Genomic DNA, 13,816 nt, shown 5'->3' with positions numbered 1-13,816 from the left:
AGGCGGGGTGTTGGCGGCATGCAGCTTGTGCAAAGATACAGCTGCAACCCAAGCTGACAATGACTGCGCGCACACGGGAGAAAGTGCGCGGCAAAGTGTGCGCGCGCGAGTCTGCGAGTGTTTGTTAGGGAAGGTGGAGGCTATTCTTAGCAACAGACATTTGGAAATTAATGGACGAAGAGCGCTCTCTCCTCCCTCCCTCCCCGAAACCGAGTCGAGGATCATCTTCCCTGGCTCCCTCTCCTCTTCTCCTCTCCTCGAGGCTTTTCTCATAGCTCCACCAAAACACAGGTGCCTGTTCAAGGTGCGCCGCAGTCAAGGCACAACACATATTTTCAATTACATAACACAGAGGAAACAGAGATAACGTGGATAGATAAAGCCAAGAGATAATACGAACTGCAGTATTTCTTCTTGTGATAACATTTCTATACACTATCTATGTTAAAACGTCATTTTTAAACAATCTTTAGTTTCAAACTGAAATCTCCAAGGTTGCAGTTTCAGTCTGAATACCGATTGTATTTCCATCTTTGATTGCACATGATGATTCTATTGGATTTTCTGGGTCATGTAAAGTGATGACAAAGAGAGGTCTCATGTTCACTGCATGCTATAAGTCACTCACAACTGGGCCTACAAGGTGAGCAAAGTACTGGTGCCACGTTACGTTAAGCCCCGGAAAAGAGGAGAGGGAAACATTCTTTTAATCTATTATGTGACTAATTGATTGACTCTAGAAATAGCTGCATCTGTGAATGGGAAATACATATATAGCCTACATAGATTTAAGGTTGACCGGGAGAAGTAATTCACCTCTCCAAGAGATTGAATCAGAACACTGCACATGTGAACGTTAATCGATAACAGCACGACCTTAAACGTCTATCCGATATGTCAGAAAGGGATCGTTTTGCTTCGTGTCCACTTAAGCAAGGCTTCCGGCCGCGAGAGCGAGACTGACCCCACCACAAGGGCATGTAATAACACAAATCTTAATTCTTGATAAATTAATTCCAGATAACCAGAGAGAGAGAGAGAAAGAGAAAGAGAAAGAGAGAAAGAAAGAGAGAGAGAGAGAGAGAGAGAGAGAGAGAGAGAGAGAGAGAGAGAGAGAGAGAGAGACACTGAAACAAGTGACATACTGCTAACCTCACTGCCATCAAGTGAGGCCCATGGACAGCACCACAAAATCAGCGCTAATGTCCTCATGCCATGGACGTGTCAGCACCACGGAGAGCGCCTAAACAAGCTCACAAAGCACGAACTACAACAACTATCAATCCATGGTAGTAAAACACCATTTACAAAATAAAATAATTAACACACCAGCACAGTAGCTGGTATCAAAAAACTATAAAAAAAAAAAAAAATAAAAAAAAAAAAAAACATTAATAGCATGAAAAAACTTAAAGAAAAGGAAATAAATAAGACAAATGTGGTCTGCAAAGAAATGTACAAGGTATTGTATGTTTGTATCATAATATGATTTTCTTCTTCTTTTGCTAGTTTTTGGCTGGTTCCAGTTTAAATTATGCTGCACATGATGGGTGTGTTAAAATGCTTAGACTGCAGTTTTCTTACACAATCTCAGCTGTCTAAAAAAACATCACCATAAGCTAAAAAAAAAAAACTACTAACAATGATTGATGATTCAGATGCGGTGAGCACATATGAAATGTATATAATTTTGGCTTTAAAAAAAAAGTGTCTTCCAATTTTATAGGCTGTTCTTTCTTTTCTATCCTGTGTATCTTTGTGTTCACAAATGTATGTGTTTACACTTGGGTGTGATGATCTGTGAAATTATCTATTGCCCTTCAGAGCTGGAGCCTTTGAGGAGCAGCAGCCTTCTGTCCAAACCTGTTATTCCACACAGCCAGCACAAGAAGCACTGAAGAGCAACAGCTCCCAGGCCACCCATGCATAAAACATTGTTACCTCACAAGAACACATACACTGTCTCTATAGAAGAGATAGAGATACATGATAATCTCTGTGTATTCATAGCATATTTGGCTGAGAAAAATAATGCAACATGATAGGCTCTACAGCAGTGTCTTTGTGAGTGAGTGTAAATTGCTGCATGCCTTTGACAAGGACTGAAACCACACATTGTCTGTAAGATACTGTATGGGTATACAAATCCTCTTTACAATAAAATAAAATATGAAAATGCGCATGCTTGTCAATGGAATTTACAGTATGTAGACTAATAGCATATTTAGCATACGTGATTAGCTTCAGGGATTGTTTTACATTTACGTTGGATGCTGAACTCAGCAAGGAAGCAATAGCAATAACAACTGCGTCTTCGAAAATAAAGGTAATGATTCAGCACAACTAGATGGAGAAAGTAATTAAACTTCTGATGACTGTTTTCTGTTGGGTTTTTTTCTTTCTATGTCAGATGTTTAAATGGGTATAGCTGTGAGTCTGGAGCTCTGAGGCGAGGGCCTAAAAAGGAGTGTCGTGACTCAATGATTCATAAGGCTGAATAATTCAATGGCTGGATGCATGTAGAGCACTCCGCCCCTGCTGAACCCGGTCCTCCACAGACCCAATGCAGACTTAAATGTAAACCTCTGCAAGACTGGTCCACATCATACACAGCTAATTGTGGTTTACCGCCATATATCAGTTAATGATATATTACAGTATGTGTCAAAAATACTATTTTGCAGTTGCCATAAAATACATCTTTATATAACCAGTAAAAAGTAAGGTAAGTGAAGATTCCAGTGTCCAACCATAGAAAATGAGGTCAGATGCTGTATTTAGTTTAGTTTAACTAAACTGAAGCTTAGTCTAACTGTGTAACAGAATGGTTTCTGGCACTACATCAAAATGTATAGAAATTTTAAAGGCTAATAGGATCATATTGTGAATGAATAGAGCACATGCACATATATCCCATACACATCGTGAAGAGCTGGCAGCCCAGACAGTTCATGATCATGGACGGCGCCAGGCGAGGAGGATGCAGAGCATGTTGGACTATAGGACACACTGGTTGACAGGACAGACGCCCAGAGACAGGTATGCAGACTCACAGCTAGACAACATGGGAGATAAGGATTTTGTATTCCCCCCTCTCACTGCTTTCTCCCTCTGTGTGTGTCCTAGGGTCCATCTCACTGTGTGAATTCTACTGACTTAGCTTTCCTTTCCTATAACATTGTACGACTCATGATGGATAGTTAAAAGTGACATCACTTGAGGCTATTTACCAGATTCCACGCAGCTCCGAAGCCACAAAAGGCTTTATACAATTTTTTTCACACATGCAGTAGTACTCCCTAAAGCCCCTGACACACCAACCCGATTATCGGCCGTCGGACATCCTGGCAAGGACTGTGACTCAAGTCTGTTCAGTGTGTTCTGTGCCGTCGTCAGTCGGAGGAGCCGTCTGCATCCATTTTGGCCGATTTGACTTGTTGATTCGGCCAGTTGGCAGTCGGACTCAATGACCAATCTGATTGGTGGAGCGCTAGCCCTTGACTAGCGAATCAGTGCTTCTTCCACAAGAAGCAGCCTGAGAGCTGACAACGCCAGTATCTTCTTATTACTAGTCGTCGTATTTTCTTCCGTTCAGTGAGTAATGACAACAACGATCCTTCTTGACTACTATCAACACTCTCTGATGAAAACAATGACTGACGGCAGCGTGCTCTGTGTTTACTAGGTAAACTAGGTACTAGGTTCCGTCATTTCCAGTTTTCATTTTTTTGGGCGACAATACAGATTAGTGCCGCCTGCTGTTATGGAGATGTATTACGTCTCGCGCATGCACAGAACGTACGCTCAAGTCGGCGTCACTTCGGTGTGTTCCGAGGCACTTTTTTGAGAGACGGGAGCCGACTGATGAGTCCGACTGCCTTTTCTGCCGACGGTTGGCCGTCGGGTTGGAGTGTCAGAGCCTTAAGACCTGTAAACAGACTTTGATGTGTAAAATTGGTGGAGTTCCCCTTTAAGTTTATGTACCTCTATTACAACAGTGCTACAATAACAACCACTCGGTCCCACTTCATTTATTTTTCATGATTTTATGATGCATACAAATCTTTAGATTATCCTGTGACATTCTGAGTTCTTGGTGCTTATGCGCATTTACTGCAGACGGGTTTGTACATTCCAAACTGACCACTGCCAAGTACTTTTCTGGTGATTTTCACTTTAATTGCATGATTCAACAGAAGGCATAATGATGCCTCCAAGACAAGCTGAACGATGATAATGCATTGAATCATAGAAGCTTTAAATGAGTGCACAAACTGGGAATGAGAATATGAACCCAAAACGCTCATCATGGCTGGATGAATGTAATGCTTGGGGCAGCAACATGGCATCCAACAATGAAATGGGCATCACATCAGTTATGTGTGTGTGTGTGTGTGTGTGTGTGTGTGTGTGTGCGCGTGTGTTGGAGGAGGGGTGGTGTGAGTTAGTTTTATTGTGGATGCTCACTGACCGAGACCAACAGCAGGCTCACAGTAGGCGCACTAATAATCCTTTTATATAGGCAGTGGATGTGTTTGGATGTGCATATTACATGTGCAGGCTCATGCTCACATGCATTAAAAGTGCAACACACAAAAATACACTCAAATAAGAAGTTTGCAGCAGCCTGCAGAACAAATCATAAGGCATTTTTAAACATATAGAAACATTAACCTACTCAGGGTAGGGTAATGCAGCTAGCTGGTTCTGCACAAGCAACATCTTCTTCCTCCATCTCTTCCTCCATCTCGGGGTTCCCTGACAGTTACCCTTCTTAGATCTTATCTATCTGATACAGAATTTAAATTATGTCTCACTTCCCTTCTATACGGTTACAGTATTTCACTAACAAAGGGTTCGCCTATAAACAAAAGGGGAAGCAGGAGAGAGAGAGAGAGAGAGAGAGAGAGAGAGAGAGAGAGAGAGAGAGAGAGAGAGAGAGAGAGAGAGAGAGAGAGAGAGAGAGTAACCTGTCCTTATTGGTAAATAGGCCAGTGTTTTTTTTCTGGTCCCCACTTGAACTGCTCTCTTCTCTCTCTTCTCTCTCTCTTCATACTCCATTTCTTTTTCAACCCTTCAAATATTTCAAATAGGTTCCCCATCTCCCACATTTCACTATGTGGCCCAAAAAGTGAATTAAGGGACACAGAAAGTATAATGTATATTTAAAAAAATGAATTATTATTTTAATTTGATTCTGTATTTACTGTTTCCTATGTTTTTATTTCATTAATCATTTCTGCAATATTCTGTTCCTAGATCTGTTTAACCCAAATATACACATTTCCTTTTTAATTCAACTATCATTTATTTGTGTTTTTATGACACAGGCTGTCACTCAAGTATGATACATACTGAACTATTAGGTTATTATTAACTTAAGAAATAAGAGTTATAAACATTATCAATCTGAGAAAAATCTAAGTGCTTGTAATCAACAAGCCCTGAAAAAAATCAAAATCTGTACTTACACACTTGGCAGTAGACATATTAGAAACACCACTTCCTCTCTTAATGTTTGTCTTTGAAGGTTTTTACTAGATGTTGGCACAGGTGGAGTGGACAAGACAACTGACCTGAGTGTATTTACAATCATGAATCTCCACTGCCCTACGGTGGTCACAGCGAAGAATTGCAACATCTGCAGTCCCTCTTTTTCTTCGTGTTGCCGCTCTGTGTGTTCACATCCTAAAGCTATGAGAGCAAGAAGGGTTGCACTTAGTAAGCTTCTTTTAAGGCTGATCACTTCATGAAGGCCTGAAAACGTGCCCATACAGATAACATACAAACCACATATACTGATGCAAGCTGTTGTATGACTGGTGTATGATTAGTTATTGATGGTAATTAAAATGTGTCACCACTGTCCATTGTTGTTTGCTTCTCTACCCTTCACAGGATCATTATCATATGATATTACCAACATGAGACAATTAGTAAGTCTGCATAGAAAATAATTATACATCCTCAATATAAAAGGTTATATCAGAGAAATGTGTAAGACTGTATTTCACCTTAGGTGACAATATATTTTAGGTATTTATTTCAAATATGTTCTATTCTCAAATTATATTTAGATTGGGAAACGCTTTCATTTCAAACGTTTTCATTTTCTACTCACCTTGGGCAGAGAAATCCCAGATGTGTTTTACTGCTGGAAGACTACACCCCCCACAATGCATTGCGTTTTCAACATGGCGTCTCACATTGCCGCTTGACTTCTGTCAACAAGACCAAAACACAGCTAAAGCTAAATAGGACAGCGTAGTGAGGTTGACAAATGATATTACAGGCAGGAGGATGAAACCGTTGTTGGCAGTATTAAAACGAATCCGCAAACCAGCTGTTTACACCAGTCACCAGCGATGTCTGAGCTCCTGTGCCAGCAGCGGCCTGTTAACGTTACCTATCCGAGATGAGGCTCTCATCGTCGGGTCAAGCCGGGAGCTTGTGCAGAGACTTGGCTCACAGGTGGAGGTGAAGACGGCCTTCATCACTGAGGAGGAGGAGGGGGCTTTTCTGGCAGAGCTGGAGCCAGGCCTGAAGAAGAAACGCTACGAATTCGACCATTGGGACGATGTAAGTTATGTTAAGAAGTACAGGGTTGATAGTTGAAACGGGTCTACACAAGTTTCTCGCACGTTAACAAACAATGTGCATGTGACGTTGCAACTCACACCTGTGTTTACAGAGTTTACGATTAATTAAGCCCAATTAGTACCCCGGCCAATATATGCTACTTATACGAGTTAAAGGACCACTTTCACTTTGTAGCTGGATCTCTATCCACAGATGGACCTTCTCTTACACTGTCTTTATCATATAGGAAGAGCTGGGCAATATATCAATATTATATCGATATCGTGATATGAGACTAGATATCTTTCAGATTTTGGATATCGTAATATCGTAATATGGCATAAGTGTTGTGTTTTCCTGGTTTTAAAGGCTGCATTACATTAAAGTGATGTCATTTTCTGAACTTACCAGACTGTTATAACCGTTCTGTTATTTGCCTTTACCAACTTAGTCATAATATCCACATTTCTGATGATTATTTAATCAAAAATCTCATTGTGTAAATAATTTTAATAGTCAACACTACAATATCATTGCGGTATCGATTAGGGGTGGGAATCCTCAGAGGCCTCACGATACGATATCATCACGATACTTATGTCACGATGCGATATTATTGCGATTTTAAACATATTGCAATATTCTGCGATATATTGCAATTTATTACCTTTTTTCCAACTTTACATTTTTCCCAATTTCAAATGATGTCCCCAAAAGGAAACTTTGTCAACATCTGTTTTATCTAAAAAGATACATTTCTCTGTTTGTTCATCACACTTCAATTTTATTGCTGCAAAATGGGATTGTCAAGCAGACAGACTGACCAACATATATATAATAAAAGATCGATACTTGGCGTCTGTGTATTGATACAGTATTGCCACAGAAAATATCGCGATACTATGCTGTATCGATTTTTTCCCCCACCCCTAGTATCGATATCAAGGTATTTGGTCAAAAATATCATATTTGATTTTCTCCATATTGCCCAGCCCTAATAGGAAGGCATTTTCTGGCCATATTTCACCTGTAGATGCAAGAAAATCTTTGTATTGTCCCATTTCCGGGTATATTTTTTGGTTACGCAAATCCCTTAATAAAAATCCTGTTTTGAGAGTACTGGCTCATATAGGCAGAAATAATAAACATGTCATGTCACAAAATCAGAAAATAAGCAATGCATTAGACTTACTCACTGTACAACCACAGGCTGTGGAATTATTTCTGAGCATCATTTCAATCATTTCTCAATTCACTTACTGCAAAGTTAGAGCACAAATGTATTTGAGAGGACAGTGACACTGACGTACATTTGTGCTGTGTTCACTTTCCCCACATTCAGGCTATTCACGGGTACAGAGAGACTGAGCGTGCGAAGTGGGGGGCAAAGTGTGAAGAGGTCTTGAATCGTGTCCGATCAGTAGCGTTTCCTGAGGGTAGTCAGCTCCTCGGGCCTGTGCACATTCTAGATCTGGATAAGACTGGCTATATCAAGCCTCACGTTGACAGTGTCAAGGTATGTTTTCTTTCTCCTTTTTTTCTGCATCCAGACTGACAATCACAAATGTTAGTTTCCAACATAGACAATATCCGATTCCTCAGCACTGTATACATTGGTAAGACCTGGGCTGTTATCCAAGGTGTGTTCTCTCCGTCTTTTTTAAGTTCTGCGGTAGCACTATTGCTGGGTTGAGTCTCCTGTCAGACAGTATCATGCGCTTGGTGAAGGAGGATGCCACCAACGAATGGCTGGACCTGCTGCTGCCCCGGCGCTCCCTCTACATACTGAGGTTCAGTATATGCTGCACGTATTTCATCATGAAGTGTGCTGTAGTTGTATCATACTCTGTAGGATACCCAGCGTCTTACAGTGCAGTAATGTGTTTCACCCTGTTCTCCTCACACCCATACAGGGACCAGGCCAGATTTAACTTCACTCACCAGATCCTGAAAGACGACGAGTCTGTGTTCAATGGACAGAGAGTGCCTCGGCTGCGTCGTATATCTGTCATCTGTCGGAACCTTCCGATGTAAAACCCACTTCCACTCAGCTTGGATATGAACAGAAGTTTTTTTTTGGTTCATATATTGGTATTATATAGATAAATGGTGAAGTGTCCAGGCCATTATTTAGCAGTTGAGCCACTCTCCATACTGTGCTATTGAGAAATATTTATTGGGTTGAATCGCACCGGAAAGTGAAGAGTACTAAAATGAACCAGCGATGGCTGATTTAAATAAACAGCAGGTTTCTACACAATCTTCCACAACAACTGTGCCATCTTGGCTGTAGTTTGAACATCATTTCAATAACCGCTCACTTCTGCAAAGGATGTTAGCTTTAAATGTATAAAATATCTGTTTATTTATACATTTGTTGGTTCAACATTAGAAGGCAGGGAGGGTCCTTTTGATTCTGAATCGTGTTTTTGTGTATTCTCATCACTTTGATGTGTTCCTCTACTTCTGTATAATACAGAGACCCCTGTGAATAATTTCCAAATAAAATGAAAGAGAACTTGGCTTACTTCATCCTATTCTTTATAGGTAGACAGGAGCTCTTTTTCATTTTTCTTCCATGTGCCTAACATACAGTATCTCAAGCTGCAGGACAACTGGAATCTTTACTTTTGCTTTTTGCCCTAACCACATACAGCACATGCACATATAAATGTTTATAAAGTTAAGTCTGATATACATTATGACCAGTAGATGGTAGCATCTCATCTCCTACATGAATCAAAAAGCAGAGGCGTAAGAGGAGTCTCAAATTACCTCACACACCAAGGCTCTGCTCATCACTCCAAAGAGAGAGGGGGAACAAGCTGAACAAGTAAAACGACATACTATACAAAGGACTGATGCCTTTATTAGCATGGACTGTTTACTGGGAGGCAACACAGGTTAGGCAAACACTCAAGGTATGTCCACACTTACTTCAGCCCTTTAACACAAAGGTAAGGACTTTTATGTTACTTGTATTTTTCAGCTTAGAGTCCTAATTTTTGTCAATGTGATATCTAAGTTTGTGTATTAATTTGGTTTACCTAGTTTTTTTTCACAAAGGTAAGGACTTTTATGTTACTTGTATTTTTCAGCTTAGAGTCCTAATTTTTGTCAATGTGATATCTAAGTCTGTGTATTAATTTGGTTTACCTAGTTTTTTTTTTTTTTAAAGAGCACATACATGTAGCACATGTATGTTGATTAGATTTATTTGAATCATTAAACCTATTTTCTGTGTAATTGTTACCTCGAAGGAGCCAGCACAGCTATTAGATGGGGTCAGAGATCAAAGTAGGGCCAATGCGTGTCCTGGTGACTGGTGGATCTGGGTTGGTGGGCAAAGCCATTGAGCATGTGGTGCAGCAGGAAGGTGGGAAACTGGAGGGAGAAGAATGGATCTTCCTCTCTTCCAAGGATGCTGATCTTGTGTAAGTTGCTTTAATTGTACTCTTCTACCCAATTGTGCCTACAAAGAAATGTGTCTATAATTGATGCGCTCCAACACAAACACTAGAGTACAAGAATTCAAACAGGCACCCTCAGGTTAAAATGTCCTTTTTTTCCAAGCCTGTATATTTTTCCAATCTCTATCCAATTTTAAATAAATGTGGTGTTACAACACAAACAGAGACGTTGGTCAGACCAGGGCTGTGTTCGAGAAGTATCGTCCCACTCATGTCATCCACCTGGCTGCAAAAGTTGGAGGACTCTATCTACACATGAGGGATAATCTGCACTTTTTGGTGAGATAATGAATGATCCACCACAGCTGCAACATAAATCTATATTTTGCCTCTATATACTGTAAAAGTGGGGTTAATGGACACATATCTACATTGTCTTTAAACTGTAATGGCCAGTCTGACAGTCTGAAACCTTTACAGAGAGACAACCTCAAAATCAATGACAACGTCCTACAAACAGCCCATGAGATGGGTGTCACCAGGGTCGTGTCTTGCCTGTCCAGTTGCATCTTCCCTGACAAAACCACATACCCTATCGATGAGACCATGGTAAGCTTTTTTTTTATACATTTAGTCAGTGTGGGTCATCTAAATGTTTTAGCAACACACTACCTATATACATTTTTTGTTGTTGTTTCAAGCATAAATTCAGGCGGATTTGTGGGTTATTAGGTGGACTTTCAATGCAGATATTTTTTATTAAAAGTGGCATTGTCTTATTGTAAATAAAAATAAATTAAATATATTGACAAAAAATTATCTTGCATTGATTGGCTCAAACCCTGACAGCAATTATCAGGTACAATGCTGCTACAGAGCCATGAAATTAAGTGCAAATATTATTACTTTGGCAAAGGGCATCAATTTAACTATCTTTACTCTAATGCCCCACTCTCATAGATACACAATGGATCACCCCATAGCTCCAATTTTGGATACTCACATGCTAAAAGGATGATTGATGTTCAGAACAGGTAAGCAGCTGTGCAGTGCAAACAGGGGTGTGGTGTAGACATACTATGAATATGACATGACTTCATCCTCAACAAAGGGCTGTGGGGGTGGCACTTGATCAGGTAAATAGTTTCTATTTGTCTTTTGTGGCTGGGCCCTTATGCCAAAATACAATCCACTGCTCTGTTACTGTGAAAACATCTATAACTGAATGTAATACACCGAGCCAAGTGTTAAGTCAGCCAGTTAAGACCAGTTCAATTTGTGAATGTCACAAAGCACAATGGGCTCTAGGAGGGATGGAGTTTCTAGTTAAAGATGCCATGACATGAAAACTTTACCCATGTATTGAAAGAGAGAAACGTGTTGTGACACCTCCAAACATTTGAGCTACTGAGGGGGGGAATACACACATGAAAGCCTGCAGAAAAGTGTTCATCTGTGTTACAGTATGTCTGATCGTTACTCTGTTTGTGTTGACAGGGCATACTTTCAGCAGTATGGTCATCATTACACAGCGGTCATCCCGACCAATGTGTTTGGTCCCTATGACAACTTCAACATAGAAAATGGTCATGTGCTGTCGGCACTAATGAACAAGACATACAAGGCCAAAAGTGAGACATAAAAGTGATTCACTCAGACACACACATACTGCAAGCAGTGAATAACACATGCAAACACAGACAATACCCAGCTAATAGAGTCTACTTTCTCATGTCTCTCTCACAGAGGAAGGAACTGCTGTGAATGTCTGTGGCTCTGGAGCTCCTAGGAGACAGTTCATCTACTCTCTGGTATGAGTATCAATACATATTGCCCAAATATATTACTGTATAGGTATGCGCTTGTATGAAAATGTAATTGCATACTGTAACTATCTTTGCCAAATGCATGTCCGACTGTATTAAGATAAAGTGAGCATGATAAGATTCTTACATGTCAACTAAGAAAACCTAGTCCCATTGTCTGTGTTTACTTTCAGGATTTGGGTCGTCTAATCATTTGGGCCCTGAGAGAATATGAAGAAATTGACCCTATTATCTTCTCTGGTGAGTACAGTGCTGTGCTCACTTTTAGCAAGCATTATAATGCGCTTCAGGGTGTCTTTGTGATTGTGTTATATGCCAAAGAAAATGGGGAAAGTTATTGCTTCAAAACAGCGGTGTGGGACACAGTCACTGTATGCACAGTTCACTCATTCACTTTTTACTGTGGATTTCAGTGGGTGAAGAAGATGAAATCTCAATCAAAGAGGCCATGGACTTGATTACAAAGGCTCTGGACTTCAAAGGCAAAATACATGTATCCTTTCAACACTGCCCAGTTTATCGTATTAAGAAAGGTGTGCATCTATGGTTTTACTTCTGGGATGCTTTTGTGCCGTGGAGATCAACAGTAAACTGTTAAACTTATTTCCTACTGTTAAAGGTGCTCTAAGCGATGTCACGCGTTTTTTAGGCTACAACATTCTTTGTCACATACAGCAAACATCTCCTCACTATCCTCTAGCTGCCTGTCCCCTGAACACACTGTAAAAAAAAAAAACGCGGTCTTTGGAGACAGCCCAGGCTCCACAGAAGTCAACAAAAATAACTGCGCCAACCTGCACCACGAAACATAACAAACAGTGTTCCAGCCAATAACAGACAAGAAGGATTTGGTTGAGTCATGAACTCGCATTGTGGAAGTAGCCTACGTGCTAACGCTGCTGCGGTGATGGCTCAACCAACTCCTTCTTGTCGATTTTAGGCTGGAACACTGTTTGTTATGTTTCGTGGTGCAGTTTGTTTTTGTTGGCGTTTGTGGAGCCTGGGCTGTCTCCAAAGACCAAAAATCCGTTCTCCCCTTGACCCCTAACATCAGTATGACACCACCCTGTCAGATGGTCAGATGAAGAAGACAGCCAGCAATGCCAAACTAAGACGCTACCTTCCCGACTTCCCCTTCACACCTCTTAAAGAAGGTCAGAGTTCACTGTACTTTTTTTTATCATTAAGAAGTATTGTTGTTGCTTTAGCACTTGTCAATTTTAATGTGCCATAGTCTCAACTATATGGTAGATAATTTAAAGCTTCCTATAAAATACTTAGTTTGATCTTATAGCGCTGCGTACATGATAGCGCAGAAGCAGAGTTGTTGTTTTTTGTTGCCTTGGTGCAAGATTAGTCAAGATTAGTCTTTGAATGAATATCTGCATGCACCCTCAGCCTGGTGAAGTTTTTTCCCCCCTTTCTCTCTTCTTCTATCTAGCCATACAGATGACTTGCGACTGGTTCGTAGCCAACTACGACATTGCCCGGACGTGAAGTGACCAAACACTGAGCTGAAACACACTATTCTTTGGTTCTGGTGTCAAGCAAGTTGCAATATTGGTTTATACAGTGCCACATTAAACAACGCTTAACATATTATCTAGTGTATGTCTCTTCATCTTTTAATCTCTAAGGAGTTTCACATTAAGCTATTATTAGATGGTCATTTTAGCAACACTTATCTTAAATATCAACTTAAACTGTTTGGAATCATAGAAATAAGGACCATACTATAATAATCAAATAGTAATAGAAACAAGAGACTCATCATCCCAAACAGTCCCATAGTAATCCCTCCCTCCCTCATATGCAAATAAGGAATATCTTGCTAAACAAAGTACATACTGTGTGTGAACTGAACACCACCCCTCCAAAAGTGCTCATACACAATTATACACACACCAGGATGTACTGCAACCTGCAGGGTAATAAAAAAGTCGGTTACACCTTGAGCAAAGAAAAAAAGAAAAACAATCTGTTTACAAACTTTACTTCATA

The 13,816-nt window shown here is 40.3% G+C and overlaps 2 protein-coding genes across 3 annotated transcripts; both read left to right on the top strand.

The window, feature by feature from the left end:
- Positions 1–6,154: 6,154 nt before the first annotated feature.
- Positions 6,155–9,106, top strand: alkbh7 (alkB homolog 7). Of its 2 annotated transcripts, XR_004105462.2 has the most exons (6): positions 6,155–6,579; positions 7,922–8,095; positions 8,245–8,369; positions 8,493–8,642; positions 8,695–8,721; positions 8,783–9,106. XR_004105462.2 is itself a non-coding variant. In XM_031302459.2 (5 exons), the coding sequence occupies exons 1-4, from the start codon at positions 6,301–6,303 to the stop codon at positions 8,611–8,613; spliced, it is 699 nt and encodes a 232-aa protein (XP_031158319.1). In that variant the 5' UTR covers positions 6,155–6,300; the 3' UTR covers positions 8,614–8,642; positions 8,695–9,106. The 2 variants fall into 2 exon arrangements, 1 of the variants encoding a protein (XP_031158319.1); XM_031302459.2 differs by having other exon boundaries at positions 8,695–9,106.
- A 266-nt stretch (positions 9,107–9,372) lies between these two features.
- Positions 9,373–13,417, top strand: LOC116051971 (GDP-L-fucose synthase-like). The gene is made up of 11 exons (XM_031302458.2): positions 9,373–9,536; positions 9,840–10,013; positions 10,214–10,328; positions 10,470–10,598; positions 10,950–11,023; positions 11,487–11,620; positions 11,736–11,800; positions 11,989–12,055; positions 12,229–12,308; positions 12,870–12,969; positions 13,257–13,417. Exons 2-11 carry the CDS (start codon positions 9,859–9,861, stop codon positions 13,310–13,312), a joined length of 975 nt encoding a protein of 324 aa, XP_031158318.1. The 5' UTR covers positions 9,373–9,536; positions 9,840–9,858; the 3' UTR covers positions 13,313–13,417.
- Positions 13,418–13,816: the final 399 nt, after the last annotated feature.

The sequence above is a fragment of the Sander lucioperca genome, chromosome 21 (assembly GCF_008315115.2).
Source record: "Sander lucioperca isolate FBNREF2018 chromosome 21, SLUC_FBN_1.2, whole genome shotgun sequence".
In the NCBI taxonomy this organism is placed as follows: domain Eukaryota; kingdom Metazoa; phylum Chordata; class Actinopteri; order Perciformes; family Percidae; genus Sander; species Sander lucioperca.
This window is presented reverse-complemented; position numbering and strand designations above follow the sequence as displayed.

What these genes read in the sequence shown, in the direction of transcription:
- alkbh7 (XM_031302459.2), top strand. Translation starts at nt 6,301, where the DNA reads ATGAAACCGTTGTTGGCAGTATTAAAACGAATCCGCAAACCAGCTGTT. An exon ending in AATTCGACCATTGGGACGAT is followed by an intron (nt 6,580 to 7,921) that starts GTAAGTTATGTT and finishes CCCCACATTCAG; the next exon opens with GCTATTCACGGGTACAGAGA. An exon ending in CTCACGTTGACAGTGTCAAG is followed by an intron (nt 8,096 to 8,244) that starts GTATGTTTTCTT and finishes GTCTTTTTTAAG; the next exon opens with TTCTGCGGTAGCACTATTGC.
- LOC116051971 (XM_031302458.2), top strand. Translation starts at nt 9,859, where the DNA reads ATGGGGTCAGAGATCAAAGTAGGGCCAATGCGTGTCCTGGTGACTGGT. An exon ending in CAAGACATACAAGGCCAAAA is followed by an intron (nt 11,621 to 11,735) that starts GTGAGACATAAA and finishes TCTCTCTCACAG; the next exon opens with AGGAAGGAACTGCTGTGAAT. An exon ending in ACTTCAAAGGCAAAATACAT is followed by an intron (nt 12,309 to 12,869) that starts GTATCCTTTCAA and finishes CCCTAACATCAG; the next exon opens with TATGACACCACCCTGTCAGA.